The sequence below is a fragment of the Meleagris gallopavo genome, chromosome 5 (genome assembly GCF_000146605.3).
Source record: "Meleagris gallopavo isolate NT-WF06-2002-E0010 breed Aviagen turkey brand Nicholas breeding stock chromosome 5, Turkey_5.1, whole genome shotgun sequence".
Classification (NCBI taxonomy): domain Eukaryota; kingdom Metazoa; phylum Chordata; class Aves; order Galliformes; family Phasianidae; genus Meleagris; species Meleagris gallopavo.
This window is the reverse complement of record NC_015015.2, coordinates 17,716,812-17,738,131: the sequence shown is the minus strand read 5'-3', so window position 1 is coordinate 17,738,131 and position 21,320 is coordinate 17,716,812. Positions and strand designations below refer to the sequence as shown.

Sequence of the window (21,320 nt, the reverse complement as noted above, 5' to 3'; positions counted from 1 at the left end):
GCTCCCGCCCGCTGCGCCGCTGCTCGGCCGGCGGCTCCGGGTCGCTGAGCGCAGGAGGGATCCGCTCCGGCCTCACCTTTCGTGCGCCTCGCCTTTGGCCCGCCCGAATTTCCTATGGCTGGGATATACAGCTCTACTCTGAAGACCCTGGAGGATCTGACTCTGGACTCTGGTTATGGGGCAGGGGATTCCTGCAGGTCCCTCAGCCTCTCCTCGTCCAAGTCCAACTCCCAAGCCTTCACCTCTTCTCAGCACAGGGGCAACTGGTGGTACTACTCGGGCTCCATGAACAGTCGGAATAACAGCTGGGATACGGTGAACACGGTGCTGCCGGAGGACCCCGAGGTCGCGGATATCTTTTCCAAGTGCCCGAGGCTGCCGGATCTGGAGGAGTACCCTTGGAGCGATGAAGACATCGGAAGAATACTCCGAAAGGCGAAGGGGGACGGGAGCGGCAGGCCCTTCTCCCTCGAGGCCGTCCGGCGGCTCTCCCAGCTGCTGAGACGCGCTCTGATCCGCGTCTCCAGGGAGGCCCAGCGCCTGAGCGTCATGCACTCCAAGTGCACCCGCTTCGAGGTGCAGAGCGCCGTCAAGCTCATCCAGAGCTGGGCGCTGGCCGAGAGCTGCGTGCTGGCCGCCGTCAGGGCGCTCTCGCTCTACAGCATGAGCGCCGGGGACGGGCTGAGGAAGGGTAAATCGGCCAGGTGCGGGCTGACCTTCTCGGTGGGGAGGTTCTTCAGGTGGATGGTGGACACCAGGATCTCGGTCAGGATCCACGAATACGCGGCCATCTCCTTGACCGCTTGCATGGAGAACCTGGTAGAAGAGATCAAGGGCAGGGTTCTGGCGAGTCAGAGCCCGGACGGCGGAGGAGGGGAGATCTCGGCTGAAATCCTGGAAATGGTGATCAACAACGATGCTGAGCTCTGGGGAGTGCTGCAGCCGTACGAGCACCTCATCTGTGGGAAGAACGCTAATGGTAAGGTCCAGCCTCCGTCACTGTCCTTCGTCTCAGCAGATGTCACATTAAAATAGATGCTTTCTATGGGCTTGGTTCTTTTTAGGTTTTTTTGTTTGTTTGTTTTGCTTTTCATCTGAATTGTGTCCAGATAGCGTCCTGTGCACACATAAAGTGGCTGTCTACCAGACAGGGATGACACTGCTTTCTTAGGGCATAGCAGTTTATATGAGGTGCAGAGATGGTGGGAAGCCAAGCCCTGCTGACTTAACAGATGTCTTCTGACTTTCTACCAGCTGCTGCTGGGAGTGTTCCTGCTCAAACTGGCATGTGAACGTTGCTTCTTGGCGCTCGGAGGGTGAAATGTGCGTTGCGAGATGCTCTTCTGAAAAATACAGTTAGTGTTTTGAACAAAGTTTACTTTGGTCTCCCGCCAGTGTGTAATAAGTCACACTGACAATTTCGCAGTTTCGTCTTAAAGATGCTGTTCCCACATACAGCCTGGAGAGGGAAAACAACATTGAGGTCTTTTTTTCCTTTGCGGTAGTGAAATTTAGTTTCTGAACAGAAATGTCTAACTGCTTCTCACTTAGACTTGCTTCTAGCTCACCAGAAGTCTGTGTTATAATTATACTCGTGTCATAAATGAGCTTGTGCTTGGCTTGCCAAAATGAGTATGTGGGATGGTGCCTTGGTAATGGGAATAACATAGCATTAAGGTACATCTGTAACTTGTCCAGAAAGCAGTTGTTTTTTTGAACAGTTGAGGAAATAACCAGACGGAGGAATGTTGACCTCCACTTAAGAGAATGAGGAGCAATGTGAAAGGCTTAAGTCTTGACAGTTCTGTTGAGAACCTGCACAGTTTGTTTTGCATCGTCACACTGAGGAGCACCATGTTTTTTCATGGAAAATTTAGAGAAACATTTAATTTGGACAAGTAGTCTGTGCACCACACAGTTTCATGGCCTTTGCTGGCCTCATTGTTATGATCAGACATTCCATGCAGAATGCCTTCCTGTTTTAACTGTGTATAAAACCAAGCGTCTAGATCCTCTGCAAAAGGTAATCTCACATCAAGAGACAAGTAAAGGAGCAGATTTTCTGAAGAACAGAGATACATTGGGTGAATGTTGCTAATGAAATACTTTGACAGGAAAAGGTTGACTCCCTTGACTTCTGCTCCATGGGTGCATTGACAGCCCAGTGTTACTCGATGTCCAAACAGTAACAGTGATTCAGATCCCTAGTGCAGAGGTGCAGTACTGCAGCATCCTCCACATCAGATCAGCCTGCTTCATTCTTGCTACATAAGAGGGTGGCTGCTCACAAACCCTCTCTCGTGCGCTCTATCTGCACTCTGTCCAGGGATTATACTACTAAATGCATGTGAAATAAATTCCAAGAGCCTGGGCTGTGCTCCTGGTGCTGGTACAATATGTAACCATATCAGACAGGCAGACATCTAGTTTTTGAACTACGAATTCTTTGCTACAAGTCTATAAAGGTATGGGGATGTCTTGTCTTCTGCCAAAATGTTTATCATAATCCTATGGGAGTATTTGTTTCCAGGTACAAAAATAGGACTCAGTTCCCTCTCTCGTTTGTTGTAAGGTGGAGTAAAATACTGCGGTTCTATATGTGCATTCGAGCTGTTCTGAGTTCAGTGCTCATGTCTGTTTCTATCTGTAAAAGGAAGTCAGTCCTTTGCAGAGATTTCTTTTTCTTACATTTTTTCTTTCCCTCCTTCTTAAGAGAGATCTTTCTTGGAAAAACGGCAGTGAATGAATGGAAGCTGGTGCTCAATGAAAGCTTGAGTGACTGTGCAGGGAACGCTTATAAATATTCAAAACAGCAAATGGTCAGTTACGATAACGCTTGTGTAGTGCAATACCAAGCAGTCATTGGCCATGGGGGGGTTGGCTTCTCTTCTCTCTTTTGTTGTTCTTGTCTTTCAGATCAATTCTGTCAATAATTGAATGCATTTTTTTTTTTAAGTCTGAAAATCAAATGAAGTGCGTATGAAGGTACACTGTGATTTCCTGTGACAGTCTGTCACAAGTATTTTACCTGACACAAGTCAGTGAATCTTCTAAATGGTTTTCCATGCAATTATAAGGTCACAACATGGATGCAAAAAGCTTGAAATAACCTGCTTATTCTTTCTCCCCATAGGAATTGTAAATTACTAGTATTCACATCACTCTCCACAGCACTCTCAAATGATTTTGTCTTTAATTTACATCTGAGGTAGATCTAGTGGTAAAATAACTGGATTTATTCCAGAGTAAGGAACAGTCTTCACTGCTTTACTGTTGTCTTGTTTCTTTTTACAGTAAGAACATTTTAATGGAGTACTTGTAAATTCCAAACTTGGCACATGTTTGTTGGGTTTTGTCTTATAGTACTGAGTTTGATGCTAGAGATAAAAAGCTCTTAGAGGTTAAGTTCCAACTCCAGTCAAGCACTGCAATCTCTGTATGAAATCCTTGGCAATGTACTGTGCAGAAGATTGCACTGGATTACCAGAATGGGCCTTTATGGCATTAAGATCTATTGGATACGGTTTTCATTATTAGATCAGGGTAGCATGCTTCCTTGGAGTCTAAGAAACAGTAAGCAATACGTGAATCTTTCTGAGTTCCTGAGAGACTGGTATTTAGACCTGTTCTCCTTCTGCAGTTAATCTCCCATCAAATAAAGTAGTCCAGTAGATACTCTTATGGCTTTGGAGGCCGAAAGCTTAATGTTTATTATAAGAAATGTTTTAATTAACACCTGGTATGTGAAGAGTGAAGCTTAAGGCACTCTAGATGCTTAAGGGGGATTTCAGTTTTATTTTTAAATAAACAATAATCTATGGTTTGTTTATTTATTTGTTTTACCCTTTCTATGAAGCTGTTCTTTAATCAACAATCTGTAGTATCTGTGAGGTAGTTTCTGTGAGTTCTGCCTTGGAAGGAGGAATGCCACCTGAGCTTGTGGGGCTCTGTGGAGCTCCCTGGGTATGTTAACACCTCCCAGGGCTAAGTGTTCTTGGAGTCTGGGTGGGATGTTGCAAAACAATGCAGTGAAAGTTGGAAGGAAAGTGAAACATCTTTAAAGGCAACAGAAATGATAAGCAGCTGCTGAACAACATAGCAACTGGAAGGTTTTTTTGTTGTTTTTTTTCCCAAGTCTCATAACTTGGCATACATGTTTCTTTTTCCATTTTAAACTAGGTGGAGATGTATGATATCCCTTCGATTGATAAAGCACAAGTAGAGAATGCATCCAGTAGCTTCACAGGGAATTTTATACATTCTATCTTGGAATATTGGAGTCAACTCATTTAAAACATTTGCTGGGAGACTAGAAGAAATATGAACTGACCTTGGAAATGTGATTCTTCTACTTGATTTGCCGGATGCGTAATTTGTTAGAATCTGAACTGTCAGTGCTTCAGATATGTTTTGATATTACTGTGCTATTAACAACAGCACTGAGGTTGTACTGAAGTCTCTGGTTATTGCTGAACGCTCCTGCGGCAGCCAATACACCTGCTGTGCTATTTTATGCATCAGCACATCCTGATGTTCTGTAGATGTAAGTGTTGACAGATGTTGCTGCAAAAAAAGAAAAAGAATTTAATTCAGTATTGCTGTTTCTTCGTGTACCTCTCAGCTGAGACACTTTAAGGTCTCTGTGGATGAACTAATCAATGAATTAGCATGTTAATTGTTTAGCCAGTGAGCAGTAAGAACAGAGTCTGAAATAAATTCTAGCTGTGTCTTAAGACATTTTTATTTGAAAAGGCATTTTTCTTAGAAAATGGTAGGGGAGAAGGGGAAATATTACCTTTCCTCACAAGAGAAAAACTGACGTGATAGAGTTATTCCACAGATGAGGTTTTTACTCTGTGATACTCAACACCACAGGACTTTCTACCAAATATCAAGCATGAGTGTAGGGGTTACTAGCCTGATTTTCTTTCATATATCTCATTGTGCTTATATAGGTTAAAATTTAGTGCTGATTTTGGCATTAAGAATTTCTTATCTTTAGAGCAACACCATTCTTAAAAATTACTTTTATAGTTATTTAGCTGGTGTGAAATGTGTTTTATTTCAGTGTAGTCTTGTGCTGTACTGAGATCCAGCACTGAAAGAATATATTTGTGACTTCTCAGTAAATGTCCTTTTGTTATCTGAACTGAACAAACTGGTGTGCTCATAAAGAGCCTCATCAATTTTAATAAGCTATCAGCTTCACAAGTACTGAGCAAAGCTGCATGCTGGGAAGGGGTTATTTTGGGGAAGGGAGCTGCAACTGCCATCAGTAAGCTAGGCTGAGAAGAAATACAGCTGTACCTCAGCTTGTGTACAAATCACTTAAAATAAATAAACCATCACATCTGTCTTCTGTGTCATATCAGGGTCTAACAGAAATGCATACATCTTAAGCAGTGGTTTGAAGCTCCTTGGTTATAGCTGTGAATCACACAGCTGTGTCTAATCTCTGCTCTGGGCTCCCCTAATACCTGATCAGCTTGCTTGGTAGACATGGGACAGGATTTCATTTGCACCTGCTGGCAAGCTAAGCCATCTTCTGTTAACATTGCCCTGGCTGATGTATGGGCTGGGGAACTTCTCTTGCCCTTGCTAATGTGAATAAATTTGGGCTGGAATGCTCTTGGATTGTGTCTCTTATTGTGTGGGGGCAGGCTCAGGTACGTAGATGGAAGAGTGGATGAAAGGCCTTCCATCCCTCCACTGAAGTGGATAGGAAGGTGTCCTTTGAGTTCTTGGCCGTCTGGCAGCCTCATCAGTGCATTGGCTGAAAATCCAGAAGCCTAGAGAAAGGTCACAAGTGGTAGGATGAGAGAAAATGGTCTCAAGGTGTACCAGGGGAGGTTCACATTGTTGCCAGGAATATTTTGTTCACAAGACTGTGATCAAGCACTGGAGCAATTGCCCAGAGAAGTGGTGCAGTCTTGGCAACTGGAGGTATTTGAGACATGGATGTGGCACTGAGGGACATCCTTCAGTGATGGGACTTGGTTGGTCAGGCTGATGGTTGGACTTGGTGACCTTGAAGGTCTTTTCCAACTTAGCTGATGCTGTGATTTAAAAATCACTGATTTTTCAGCCTGTATACGGCACAACTGATGCACTGGCCTCACTATGAAACTTCTGTTTATTGGTTGAGTGCATTGTGCTGTGCTAACATATTCCTTACCAGACTTCCTAGGCAGGAAGGTGTTAGATCCTCATGCATGTTCCCATGGCAAATGAGATGGCTGTAGCCATGATCTTGTTTGAATTACAGCTTTGTTCACCTCTGTACAAACATACTTCAGCATATCTTGTGTGCTTCTACTCCTACAAGTACCTGGGTTTGTATCCACAAACCCACAGGGACAAATTCTCTGAGCCTAATGTTAGTGCTTGCATATACATGCTTGTGTCTGTTATAAATGCAAACCACTAGATGCACAATTAAAAATATAAAAATCTGCAGATATGAATCCTACGTTAAGAGGGAGATCAAGTAAAGCTAAAATGCCTGTTATTTCTTTCTTTATAGTGGGTTTATATTTGCATATGTATTTTTCAGGTACTAAAACAAACAATGTAGTTATGCTGGCTTAAATTATTCTTTCAAATAGCTGATATTACACAATGGCAATAAAAATTTGGATCCTCTCAGTTCATTTGGTTTCAGATCAAGCGTTGAAACTCCCTCGGTATGTAACTGCTATCTGCAAATGCTGATATTTGGATTATTTCAAGTGGAATCAATATTGGTGGCAACTTATTCCTGTGAAACTGAGGAGCTGGGTCTGTGCAGAAGGAACTTCTGGAGTAAGTTTATGTCTTGTGGTATTCAGGCTGATGTCTGTTGTGTTTGGATTGCTGCTAAAGCTACGAGTATGAACTGAGTACCTGCTCTTGAGACCAAGATAGAATTTTCTTAATCATCTAATCCAGGGAGAGTTGATGATTGTCAGTAAACTTCCATAATTGATTACTGTCATTACAAATTTCCTCCTCCTTCTTGAGTTCTCACCCAGTGCATGGATGTTATATATATTAGAATTGTTCAGAAATCTTAATCCTACTTGGTTTGGAGTTTTTCCTAAACCAGTTTCAGCACTACCATAGGACGTAGTACATTTTGAATAAATTCTGCTAATGGCATTGAGGTGAGATTTCAGTATTCATGTTGTAACACTTTCCTGCTTTAATAATTGATTTCTGTGTCTATACCTGGTATGACTCAATTTGGTCCATCTAGAGCTTCCTGCATCATCTCTTTCATTTTTCTGTCACTCTCACTAGCCTGGTGTTGTAATGCATGTATGTGATGCTGATGTTTAAGCTTATAAAGCCTTGTGTTATATGAAATGTAAAAAGTGAAGTACTGAAAATACCTATATACAGTAGACTGAGTAAAATTCACTTATGCAATTCCCGAGTTACAGAGGGGCACTTGCTTAGGATTGAAGTATCTAAGTTACTTCTGAAGGAGAGGAGGCTCAAAAAATGCTCATGCTTGGAAACTTCAACCAAAGATCTTAAGGTTGAACTAAAAGTGAATTCGTGTTTAAAGATACTTATGGCAGTGTAAGAAAATGGAAAAATAAGGCTAAAGGTATTATTGTTTTGCTGTGGTGTCCTTAATATAAAATGCAAAATCAGTAGGTGTTTATCTTGACCAACTATCTCGAGGCATTGAAATTTAAAAGAAGATTCTAAATAAGAAAAACAAAACTAAAAACTAGCTACTCAGAAGCGCCCAGCAAATTCCTCAGCAATCTGTATTCTCTGGAATGTTTGGAAACAAGCTCTTATGTAGTAAATGTTAAACTTTTCAAGTTAGTACATGTGGTCAGTGTTTATAAACATCTTCACACCCTTACAGGATGAGTAGTCCTGCTTTGTAGTCTCACACTCTGGACAGTGAGTGGAAAACTACCTTGTGTGGTAATTCTTCTCCAGCAGTAGGCAGCATGAGAAAATGTCTGTTTACATTCAACTCTTAGAATGCAGGCTGATAAACAATCAATTATTTCTTATGCTCTTCTTTTGGGATTAATTTCCATGTTGTTTTGAACATGTAAGTGCCTGACACTTGACATCCGCTTAAATCTAAGCAAGTTTGTGATAGTAGTAAGACCAGAACTATGGTGACTTCATGATTTCTTTATTTATTTGTTTGATTCCTTCCGTTTGATTCATCCGATTGCTTCCCTTAGAGAACGTGAGTTTAAGGAAATAATACTGCTAGATGTAGTTGGGAGTATCAGTGTCGATTTAAGGACAAAGCTGTGGATTTGTGAGTGAGGAAAGCCTTTAAAATGAAGTCTTGTTGACAGTCAAGGCCTTATCAAGGGAAGGCAACAATAGAGGAGAAGATGCGCAAATGCTGATAGATGAAATTAAGGTTTGTTCCTTCCACCCAAACGCATCCAGACTTGCCTTCTGACTTAGGTCACAAATAAAGCTGGGGTTGTGATCTCATCCTAGTACTTAGGAAGTCTTTGGCTTCAGCAGGTATGATTTGGTACGTTGGCATGTTGAGTGAGGAGAGCTCGGTGCTGGGACTGGCCAGCTATGGGCAGGGCATGGCTGAGTCTCTAATTAAAGTGTCTGCCTGTGTTATACCTGCCTTTAGCCTGCTAGGGTTGTTGCAGCTTTCGTGGGCGTGGAGTATGTAGAATAGAATTAATAGTTTGAAAATAGCTTCTGAGGGAAGGATGTGCTGTAACTGCTGTCATTTTCATGGCTGGAAACTAAGGCCTGAGCCTTTAAATACAAGTTAAATGGAATTGCAAACTAGTAAGTCCTTCTTCTTTAAAACCTACTTGCTTATGTGCTATGTGCAGACAAAAGTAATTTAGAATTATTAACTTCTTACTCATTTGCTTGAAACCTATTACTTCTGTGATTTCCAGAGCTATAGTCTGGCCGATAATTTTTGTGGTGGTCCTCTAAGAGGCAGTTGCTTGGAATTGATCTTTTTTATGCTCTTATCTTCAAAGTAGATGCTCATCAAAGCCCAGATTGTGGGCTGTAATCCATGAGAATAATTCACTTGGGTAACATGAGTTGTGAATTTATTTAATTTTCTATTGAATAAACAAAAACTGTCTGGTGTTGTATATGCATTTAATTCAGATAACCCAGATTAGTTGTAAGCCAGAGCACCTGTAGGTCTTATACTTGTTGTCCTATTATTGCACCTGAACCATTACTTTTTAAAAAATTGTTTGATCACCAGGCTACTTTACCTGCTTTATGCCTCAGTTCACATCACCACCTTCTGGAACGTGCCGTATGGTGTCATTCATTCAGTTTGCAAAGAGTTTTTAGGAATGATAGGGTCATTAAATGGGAAAACATTTTAATTGTCTTAGGTTGGTGTCCATCACTCCTATTTCATATCAAGCTTTCCCTCTTATAGTGTGCAAACTATGCTGTCTTCCACCGAGAAGATGCATTCTTGGCTGTTGACAGGTGTACTGCTGGGTGTATAGAAGTGAAATTAAAGTCTAAGCATTGTTTTTGTGGAATTTTTGTTTTGTTTGTTTTTAGGGGAGAGCTTAAAAAACAAAGCTAAAGCTGATACTTTTTTTGTAACGTTGCAATCCATCAGGAGACTGTATTTCTCTATTCCATTGAAGAAATGAAGAAGCCTTGATGTAAACAAAACAAAAAAGAAAGTGCTTCAGTAATTGCTGTAGCTCTCCTGTAGTGACACCAAAATGCTTGTGATGGTTAAGGGCATTTATGGTATAATCGTGAGCTGAAGACTAAGGGCTGGAACCAAATAAACATTTCAGACGAGCTTTTCAGTTGATGCATGTAGACTTATAACAACTGGTGAATTTGCTAGGGGGTTACATAAGATCAAAGTAAATATTGTTTATGATATTACAGGGATGAGAGGGAAGAAACACCATGAAAGACATAATCCGCTTGTCTTTTTCTGTAGTGCTTACAATCTTGCAGTTCATGTTGGATCCTTTTATCACTTTCTATTCTAGATCAATCTACAGACTTCTGACTGGGACCTGAAGAATAAAAAAGAAAATATGACTGTATGTTTATGCTGGAACTTCTTATACATTAAAAAGCTAAACATACAGAGACTTAATTATTATTTTCTTGGCCCTATCTAGCTCTGGATTTATTTTATTTCTTAATTCCAAAATGACAGTGAATTGATTTTTTTCCTCTAGTATTTACATTTTAGTGCTGTTGAGAAAAGCACATTACTCTTTCAGCTGAAGGTCAAGAGTTGAGTATTGGCAAATTGCAGAGACAGGGAAGTGGGCCAGTTTAGCCTCTTATTCTTTCTTCAAAGTTTTTTTTGCTTCTTGTTGTTTTAATAGAACTTATGGATTTATTATAAATACAGTTTTGTTTGGTTTGCTTTAATTAAATGGCTATCTAATACACCGTACAGTACAGACTGATGACAAAACTAGCAGATTAAAGCAAAAAATCCCCCCAAAACAACAGTTGTCTAGCTGCTTTGGGACAGTTCACTCATCTTCAACTTCGATTCTGTTTGGGTAAGCCACTGACAGTCCTACAGTCTCTTCTAACCTCTCTCTTTCACTTGAAATAGTGCACCACTCAGCCAGCCCTTATGGCTGGGGAAGCAGCATGCTTCTGTAGCTTGTGAGGAACAGGGGTGAGGACACGTTTCTGCCATAGGTATGCATAAGTGCACGAGGGCAGAGACACCTATCTGTGTACTGTCGCTTTGGAGTGCTGTCTTTGAGGGTGTCCTTCTGTCACTTGTGAGTCTGACTCTTGCTGAAATTAATTGCAACCCCTTACTGCCTTCTGAAAATGTTGTCCCGGCCTGGGTAACTTTCTCTTGATGCTAAGAGGGAACCTTGCCTGTACATTGTATACTGATGTAGCAGGAGCAGGGGAAATATCTTGAATACAAGGAGAATATTTTGCTTACTCTCAAGTTTTTTTGAAAAGCTGGAGAGGAGTGCTTGGTCTTTTCAAGTTTCTGAGAGGATTATTTGGTTATAAAGGTGGGGAAATGATTTCAAGCTTCATTGACTTCTCATCCCTTTTAATTCTTCAGAATTTGTCAAAGAAACCTTAGGAGGAGATCAATAGGAGCATACCAAATGCCTTGGATTTTACATGTGTTTTTGTGACAGATAATATTTTTGAGTGTTCTATTGTATGCTGAGATTGGGAAGAATCATTAATGTGAACCATGAGAAACATTACTGTTGCACACCATAAATTTGTCCTCAGAAACACTCATCTGCTTATGCATCACAAATAGTTGAGAGGTTTCCTTTTTTCCTTCATTTTTTTTTTTTCAATTTCCTGAGTTAATACCAGATCTAAGCAAAATGTTGAGGATGTATAATAATACAAGGGATACTGTATAACAAAATTTATTTCCTTTTAAGGGGTTGGATATAGTGTCTGGTTAATTGCATACTGAATTTCTGCTCTTTAATTCGGAATGTTATCTTTCCTCTCAACGTACATGCCCTGTTCTTGTGCTGAGCTTAGACTAAACAAAACTGCCAGGATAAGGATCGTAAAAATCTCTCCAGATTTAGACTGGTACAGCTTTGTTATGGTCTTAGTATGGATCCTAGTGCTTGTAAGTTGTTACTTCATATTTATAAGGTGACTTTGGATGCTTTCACTAAAGTGATTGTTTAATTTAGAGTGGGAGAAAGAAGATAGAAAGCTGTCATAGTAAGCAACCAAGTCCATATTAAAAACAACTAATAAAGATAAACCATTTCCTTCTGTTATCAATATATGAAGACATCTAAAGCTTGTCTATGGTTTTATGGATTTTCTTCCAAGAAGTGTCATGCAAAGTTCTCTTATGTCTTGACAGTACATGCAGAAGTTTTGGCTTCAGTTTTGTCTAAACTGATGTGATACTTGAGGACGATGACAATAAGACCAGCAAGTAGGAAAACTTGTTCACAAGGAACTGCTACTGAAAGCAAGCTCACAGTGTCTGAGGAGTACCGCTTACCTTAAAGTTTAGTTTTGACAGAGAGAAAGGAATTGCTTCCATTAGCTTGAATGCACCTTTGATCAGTATCCAGAGCAGCAAATACTGCTTCTTTTCTCCTGATTATTACTGGGGTTTTTCTTCTTTTGAGGTAGTACATCTGTAATTAGGGGGGGAAAATCACACAACACAACCCTTTGAAAATGTTCTATTCATCAGGAAGTTTCATGCTTCTTTTGATTTCAGTGGTGAGTATTCAGGACATGATTGAATCAAATTCTTGTTATTTGTGAAAATGAATTGAGATTTGCAGAAAAAAAAAATCTGACTTTTTCTTAATTTAGTTGATCATTTACAATAAATCTGAATTTGGGAGGCTAATTGATCTTGCTATGACTCCGTACGCTGTGTCGAAAATGCAGAGAATTTTCAGTTCAAGCGTTTGGCATGGATATAGTTAACCTGGTTCCCTGCACAAATACAGGTCTTCAAACATACACTCATAAATCTCTTGTCAGTGTACATAATTGCACTTATGACTACATTATGACACACTGAAATGTTTGTTTCCTGCACTGCATGTTCATGAGTAGAAGGAAGAAGGAAGGATGGTTGATTCGGTTGCTGTTCTGTGATTACTTGGTGCAAGGGGTGTGTCTAACTTATACTGAGGAGAAACAGGCATTTGGGAAGATGCTGTGGACCTTGCATTTTTCTCCCAAAACGTAGGTTTGTGAATCTCTTAGTTCCTAATAATGATTATATCTTTAGCGGTGTAAGTAGAAGAAGGCAAAGGCAAGAAGTCAAGAAAATGGATAAGAGTTGAGAACTAGACTTGACAGAATCATACAGCATAAAGTTGGATCACAGTACTATGTTTGTTTATCAGTGCTGTGAGATCAGAGACTTTCATTATGGAATATGGCAGTGGCTCATCAGCTTTAGTCTGTGATTCACTGTAATGGCAAAGGTATGATTTTACTCATCAGAAAAGAGTAGATTGTTCCTTAAGCAGTTGCTTGGGATCTTCCACTGAAATCACTTGGATTGAGGCCACCTGTCTGCATGAGGTAGTTTTGTTTCAGCACTTTGCATCAAAAACTGCTGGGCTTTACACGTTAAAGTGGGAGAAGCTTTGATGGTTGTCATGAGTAATACTTCCTTCTGTGCCAGGGGCCGACAGGATTTATTGCATCTACATGCTGATGTGGTTCTGTATATTCACCAGTGAGCAGGTGACTCCAACAGTGCGTGCTTTTCTAATATTACTCCTTGAAAAATGTGTGTGGTTTTCCATACACCCCCCCAAGTTCTGTCAGAGCAGGGCAATACAAAGTCTTTTATGAAAGCCACTCAAGATTCATGCTAACACTAGATTTCCTGTTGGAAAACAGCTCCAGAGTTGTTTCTGGCACCTCTTCCCTGTATGTATAATCTTGGCTCTCAAAGTTTTGTTGCTGATATGAAATTGCAGTTTTCGTCACAAGTTATTTTGTGGGATGATGTATGTGCTGTATGTCAATAAATCTGGGGAGGGGGCTATTATGTTTTGTTTTTAAATAGTCCCAGTGAGCTGTCACCTGCCGGGATGAAGTGATAAAACCATGAGTTTTCTTATTCCTTGACAGCAGTTCAGAATATCATTTTCCTTTTATAGCATGATGATGTATATGTAAGGCTGTGTGCTCGTGAATTGTTTTGATTTTTTTTCTTATGTGCGCTGCAAAAGGCCAGAGCTTCCCTAAGGCAAGCACAGTTTATGAATAAAAATTAATATAATTTATTAGCTGGAAGGTAACCCTTCCCTGTAGCTAAGACTTAGATAACACACATGTTATGGAAGAAGATACTAAACTGGCACAGGGCGTTGGGCCTACCACCATCTGCAGAGCCTGTCCTCCAATTTTCTGCTGTTGCCATGGGCTGCAGACTCAGACAGGAAATCATGGTAGGATGGGAAAGGGTCCAAAATATACAGAGCTAGTATAAGGTTTGCAGTTAAAAGAGAGTCAGAGAACAGGCTATCTGTTCTACTGAACAGGCAGGGTAAAGTAAAAGTGGCTTGTGTGTGCATGCGCATGTGTACTTTAAATGTCTTTTTATATTTTATATGCTTATTTTTTTGAAAGCTGGAATTTTTTCCATGTAAAGTAATGTGTATAATTTCAAATGATCCATTTACATATGAGGGGCCTGATTCAACCAGCAGTTAATTGGCCACGTTGGCCTGACAGAAGAGTAAAGCAGTGGAGAATCAGGCCTCCAAAGCATATGAAGTAACCACGGGGGCTTGTCTCTGGATGTCAAACAAGTGAGCAGTCGCCCACCACTCCTTCCTCTCTGCACATGGTCTGTGAAGGCACACAGAGGGTATTAGCTTAGCAGAGCTGAGTCTCTTCCTGACGCTGTCTGTCTTACTATGGACTCCCCAGGAAGCCCAGAGAGGCTTGCTGCCTCATCTGGTGTCTGCACAAATGTTTGTCCTCAGCCTTAATGTTAGGAGCTGCTGCACAGTGTGCAGAAAAAATCTTTTGTGTGATTTTCTGCCAGGGATTCTGTTCACCCGGAGTTGCAGTTGGTCATTTGGACTTACCATGTGCCAAACATAATGGAGTAAGTTCAGAACTCTATTTGCATTCTTGATCAGAATTTGACAACGCAGACAAGGAGTAGCGCTGAGCATCCCAGCGGACTCCAAATCTTATGGAATTATTGTTCTTATGTGGATCTCTTTTTTTTTTTTAAATCTTTTTAGCCATGTAGCAGCACTTCAAATACGTAGCGAGTCTCTATCTCCTGATCAGTTTGTCACTCTACATGCTTAACATCAACAACTGCATAAGCAAGATTCAGTGGGCAGTGTTGCTTTATTCTGTTAGACAGTTCTTCTGCAAATGCAGTATGTGTGGAGAGGAGTAACTCCTTACCTTCCTTAAAAGCACAATAGTCTTCAATGTAAATGTATTTGGAAACAAATAGCTGTTTCCAGAATTTCCCAGTCACAAACATACCTTTTCTTGCTGCAGAGAGTTGCTAGATGAAAGTGGAAGCACAGGAGGCAATACTTATGTTCAAGAGATCTAGCTAAGAAGTAGGCAAAGACTCCTGTGAGAGTAGTTTCCAATACATGATACCAATGTGATTTTTATTAATCTTGTTTCATACATTTTTCAGTATTTTTTCTATTCTCGGAGACTGCATTTCAATTAAAGCTTTCTAGGGCCTGATCCTGAAGTGATACTGTGAGATACCTTATTTTTACTTTTTGTGGGAGTTGATGTTGAAGAGCTGTTTGTGTGTGAATTTGAGCACCTAACTCTTTAATTCTTAACAAATTTGTTCAGGGTTGGTTTAAAGCATAGTTTCAGATAAATAGTTTTGGGTGGAAGCTTAGAGTGTTTCTAGCTGGAGTATAAGTCAACAGTAGACACTGAAGTATATTTTTATAAAATTAACTTTAGATCAGAATTTTAACTCCCAAGTTCTCCCGTGTCTCAGGCCTGCTGTAGAGAAGTAGTATTTGGATGGAAGGTGAAGGACTTTGTAATTATACATAATGTGACCACTTTAGAGCTTGTTTAAAGTTTCTTGTGTAATTTTGAGAATTTTGGAGTCTGGATGATCACTTAGTATCACTCTGAAATATTTCTTTCATGGTGTAAGTTGCCAGAGGAGATGACGAGCTTTTCATCTGAAACAATTTTCATTTAATGGCAATTTCACATTCTTGAAAAGAAAGAAAACTTAGGGGAAAATCAGCAAGCAGGAGAATAGTGTGCAATGTCTGCCAATGTAACAAGAATATCCCTGCTTACACGTGAAACTTGATTATTGGTAGAGATATGAAGTAATTACCAGATGAAAATCAAAGTGGACACTTAAGAGAAAACCAATACTTAATCCACATCAGGTCATATAACATTCAGAGCTGCTGATTTGCTTCGGCAAGGCTGAGTTTTGTGTTGTGTGCAGCTATCTGCAGAAAAAGCTGATAGTGAGTTTTGTTACCATTTTTTTGGGGAAAGATTGATAAAGAAGAGTTACTAGAGTCTGAATAGATCATGAAAGGAGATTCTGGACCTCACTTACAGGAGAAAGTTTAAATTATTTCTTCTGAACATCCTTCCAAATCTGTCTAAATATAATGCACAATTGATGCCACATTTGTCTTCAGCAGGCCATATGTCTCTGACATCTGAGTGTCATGAATCTTGACTAATTCTAGTTTTGCCTCCTTATAACCCTGAACAGACAGTGGAATAGTTAATAAAAATTCTATGACTACTTCACTGATGTTTAATGTTGAGGAAAATGAGAGTTCTGATATCTAGCCCTGATGGTCTGCAGTTTCAGATAGTTTTGGCCATGGTTTAAATTTTGGCCTGCTAAAATAAAGCAGGATTGATGATAGTAGCAGAACTTGGCTGAATGGAATCCCAAAGAAGGCATCTGGATAGATCATAATGTCAGAGATAGCAGTGTGTTTTCTTTGCAGATTGAATACTGGTATGACTTGCTTTGGAGAGCATGGTTTTCATATCTGGCATTGAGAAAGTAAGCAGAATAACCTAAAAGTAATTTATTGCACTGATAGCAAAGCTACCAGCATGCTTGAAGAACAGAGCACAACTCTTCAACTTGTATTCCCTTAGCAGATGGTGGGAGAGAATGATTTCTTCATCAGTTTTTAATCTTTGAAAATGTGATGTTTCTTAACCGAAAAATAACAATAAAACAGAGTGACATGCTAGTGGCACGTTCTGGATTGGCAGAATAGAAGCTCAGCATCCAGCAACTTGTGATGAAAAACGTGAACTAATATTTCTCCCAGGCCCGTACACATTTTGTAATTCTAACAGAAGGGCACGATACAAGAGGCTAGTTCATTCTCCAGGCTCTTTCCAGCAAGTTTTCCTCTGGCTGTAAGAACTACTTCCTGCTTGCTTTAGCCTTATATGTGGTCCCTTTTCAGCTTCTGGACAGAAGTATGGTGAGTTCTGCATGTTACAGTGCCAGACATTGCTGGGTGCACTAGTGATGTATTTGTCAAGAAAGAGACTGAGTCTACCAATTAATCTCTATTAGAAATAAAAGCAGACCTAGTCAGGGTATAACCTTGGGGCTGGGATCAGTGAAGAAGTCTGCATCATGACCTTGTTCCTTCTAGCTGATGTATTTTTGAAAGTGTTGATTTTTTTTTTTTTTGGTTGGTTGGTTGGCATTTTTGTGTGATGTGATATAATCTGGAAAAGACTCACTGACTTTTTTCCTTACTTTTTTTCAAATTGCAAACTATTGCAGCCAAGCCATCTGCTTGAGCCTTCAGCAGTGTATTGTATTGCTGAAAAGCGTTCTAGTGAAGCATCGTAATACTGAAGAGTTTGAGCTGATTCTACATTAAAAGAAATGATCCAGAAAGCTGCCAATGATTTATATGTGACTGCTGCCAAGTATTTCTCTGATGAGAGTACATAACAAAGAAGTGCTCGAGTGATTGAGTAAGGCTGATTTGAACAATCTGCTGTGTATTATAGCTCCCTGTGATATTCCACAATTGTGAGAAGCTACTGTCACTTGTATTTTCAATCTGTGTTTTGCTTAGGGGGGCAAGATCTTTTGTTCTCAAGTCCCTTGAGCCAGCTGGATGGGAGCACACAATACTTCTTGCTTAAAAATATTCATGAAGCTGGCCTAGCTTTGTCTGACTTTGTCACCCATACCGATTTCTACAAGGAGACAGTAAAGTTGTACTTCATATTTGTCCTAGCTAGGGATTGCAAGACAAATTCTGATTTGAATTTTGTGTCTGAGTGTGTATATGAATTAACAATCAGTTCCTTTCCTAGCCTGCATACTTTCCTAGATGTCTGTGAGGAGATTGCTCGGTGAACATCTGTAAAAATGTATAATATTTATTGTATGAAACAGGTTCATCTGAGGACACTTTTCTGTTGTTCAGGGGCAACAGGTTACTTTTTGTGCCTGCTAAGTGATGAACAGTGTGAGCTTTAAAGGACTGGTGTGGGAGTGATTTCTTTGACTTCTTGTGATTTGCTGTTGAAGAGAAATGAAGCCGTTTATATAAAGCAGCTGCTTTCTTTGGAAGAAAATCAGCATAACACATTAAGGAGCCCATTAATCACTTAGTTTGACCTTCATTTATTATTTAAAATACTTTTTGCGTCTATTGTTCAGATCAGAATGCCAGGGACGCTAAGAAATACATTATGTATTCAGGTCTGCAGGTTAAGAGCATTAAGTTAGGATGCAATTGGTAGCAAACTCAGAAGGAGTTCCTTTTGAAGTACTGGTTTTCCTTTTGTAGGAGTAGAAGAAGGCTGTATAAATACCTGCACTAATAGAGCTGTGAGTTCTCATCGTGTTCTAGAATTGTCATGTACACATTTTTGTCCTGGGGTAGCAGCTTCTCTTTGTTAATCCTTGCCAACACAAAAGTCCTCTCTTTCTGTCGAGTATTTCAGTGGGGAAGAGGAGTAAACTATTTTTCCTCCCCTCTCCTCAAAAATCCCTACTTTCTATTTACCAAAGAGTTTATTCTGTATTTAGACTCCAAGTTTTGCAGGGCAGTGTCTTTCTTATCGCTAGGTCTACTCAGGGAATACATATCATAAGAGCTTACTACCTTATAATTATGTTAACTTGTTGCAGAGATATATTTATATTTTTAATACTGTGGGTAAATGCCAGATGATCAACTATTAAAACACAGATTAGTTTTGAGATGGGGGAAGGAGTCAGTGGGCAATGTTTCAAAAAGATTGAATGGTTTGTTCAGAAACCTGTGCTATGATTGTATAGGAGTATGATACAATCTGCTATTCCTGCACATCAAACTGTAATCATAACCACAGGATCAAGCTTCATTCACCTCCAAAGATACTCAGCATTTTCATTTTATTGGGAAGGTACAGTCAACTTTCTGGTGGTGTTTAATTGTTTAATGTGTTTAATACATAGTAGTTTGTGAAACTGACAGCCTTAATTGGATGCAACAGTAGAAGCTTATGGAGTGAACCAGAATGAGATCTCTTGGGGTCTGAATTGCCTCTTCTCTTAAAATACTTATAGCTTGTTGCGGTTAGTAGCTGAGGTTAAGATGAACATGGTAATAATTTTGTTTGAATATTGGCACTGGTGTAGCCATGCTAATGAGCTGTAGTTTGCTGTCTGTGCTACACGTCATGGACTGGACTCTGAGTTTATTTTACATCTAGGATGGCTTCTGTCTGCAGTAGAGGTTGTCTGGGTCTACAGTGATGTAGTAGATCAGAATCTGACCTTATAGCACTGCTTTCCCACAACTGTAATGCAGCAATAACACAGCTGTTGGGGCTTTTTTTTTTTTCCCAACTGGCTGCTTTGGGAGACATTATTCTTTGGCCTCAACTTCCTAATGCAAGTAATCAGCCACCCTTTGATAACAACACTCAGACAGGGCTGTGTTGTTAAAGGCATTAAGCGTTGCTTAAGTATGAGTTTCTGTTCCAGTTGTTCAGGCTTTTAATGAATATCATTATTATTATAAATACCATTTATTTTTGTGGACACTGAATACTGCACTTTCTCCCTCTCTTCATCCCTATCTTTTTCTTGGCTTATGATAAACTAAGACAAAAATAGCACTTGGAGAAGGAATGAAGTGTTTCATACTGATATGTTTTGTGGGTTTCTCTTTCTTTAATGTCACTGATACATGCTGTTACATCCTATATCCCTGCAGACATCAGAGAAGTTGTGTGAATGGGCAGTTCTTGCTAAGAAAATGTTTTAAGTACCTTTGATTAATTCATTGTGAAACTATTGTGAGCTTCTGAATTACACCTAAGAAACAGTAGGAGGAATATAAATGAATATATTGGGAGATGGCAGTTGTGACTGTGCTATATAACTACTTGGTCACACTAGAATCACTGGAATGCTGATTAGGAGGAACTCCTGCAGGTCATCTAGTCTAACTCCCTACCCAGAGCTGCACTCTTACTAGAAGAAGGTCACGTAAGTGGTGGCTTAGCCTTGCTAAACCTTGAAAATGTCCACATGGAAGATTCCGCGCTCCCTGAGCAACCAACTTTTTAGAGAAGTTTATCTGAATTCAGCCTGAGCCTCCCAAGCCATGGATGGTGACTGATGCCCCTGTGTGCACCATTTGGCACTTCTGAGAAGAATTTGTCTACCTAATTTTTATAGCTACCCTTCTGGTAGCTGTAGGCTGCTTTTTAAATCACCTCTTAGTGTCATCATATCCAGTTTGTACAAGCTCACCTCCCTCATCCTCCCCTTGAGGGCTTTTCTCTCTAGGTCCCTGGCCATCTCCAGGAAGAAGCCTCTGCTCATCTCTCTGCAGTTTACCTGCATCCCTCTTGATGTTGGCAGCCTAAGCAGTCATTTACTGAATGCCTCATATATTGTATTAATGTCACGTCATCTTTGTTAATTTGGCATGCTGTTGTTTGTACCGGAGGAACACCCAGTAACCCTGGCTGCAGAGCATGCTTGCCCTTACTTGGGCCCCAGCCTTTCATTAGGCATCATCTTAGGGCCCAAGAATTTCCAGTGCAGTCAGACAGAAACAAGTGTGGGAGGATGGAGTGTTGCTTGACAGCCCAGTGGCAAGGTGAGACTGAGTCTGGGATGATTGGGTCTATGCCTGCTGCTTGCAGCCTACTCCAGAGCTGGGATGCGGCATTTATGGTGCTGCTGAGTTCCTAGGCTTAATGGGCTGCGGAGGGCCAGGTTATGGCTTTGTGCACAGTATGGCAAAAAACATGCACAACTGTCTGTCTGCCTGAGCACAAAATTGAGACAGCACTCTAGGGAGTCTCCTGAGAGAAATGAAATCATCACTGAAGTGATGAAACATTTGCCATGAGCAGTGTTTCCTGAGTTTTCTTGTAGCCTTTCATATAATTGAAACTATTTCTGATATTCAAAATCTAAAGTTTTCTCAGCAGCAGCCAAATCCTATTACAGACTCCTTTACCTCTTTCAGCTGAGTACAGCTATATTGTCAATTTATTGCAGTGTATAAGAGTATCAGTATTTTCACTGTGTGAACACTTCCAAAATAAATAATTTTGAAATCTGGCCATGAGGTCTCAATGGGCTGAGATCTACTTTCAGATGATGATGTCTCTTCCCTTTCCTTCCTGTCCTTCACAGCCAGTGTTGAAGGCACAATCTTATTTCATTTTAACACAGTTTTCAATTTAAGAGATAGGCTAAGTGCGTTCTATGCAACTGAAGTACTTAGAAGTAGATAATTTAGTTTCACTGCTTGCTGCTTTATGATGTGGAACATTCATACACCAGAGATTCACTCAATATTTTTTTTAGAAAACGT

At 40.2% G+C, this 21,320-nt stretch overlaps 1 protein-coding gene across 1 annotated transcript in view; it reads left to right on the top strand.

The window, feature by feature from the left end:
- Positions 1-6: 6 nt before the first annotated feature.
- ABTB2 (ankyrin repeat and BTB domain containing 2) overlaps positions 7-21,320 on the top strand; it is a 131,446-nt gene continuing 110,132 nt past the window's right edge. Inside the window, exon 1 of the mRNA XM_031553493.1 lies at positions 7-979. Coding sequence (XP_031409353.1) covers positions 115-979 — 865 coding nt within the window. The 5' untranslated portion in view covers positions 7-114. The remainder of the gene's footprint in view (positions 980-21,320) is intronic.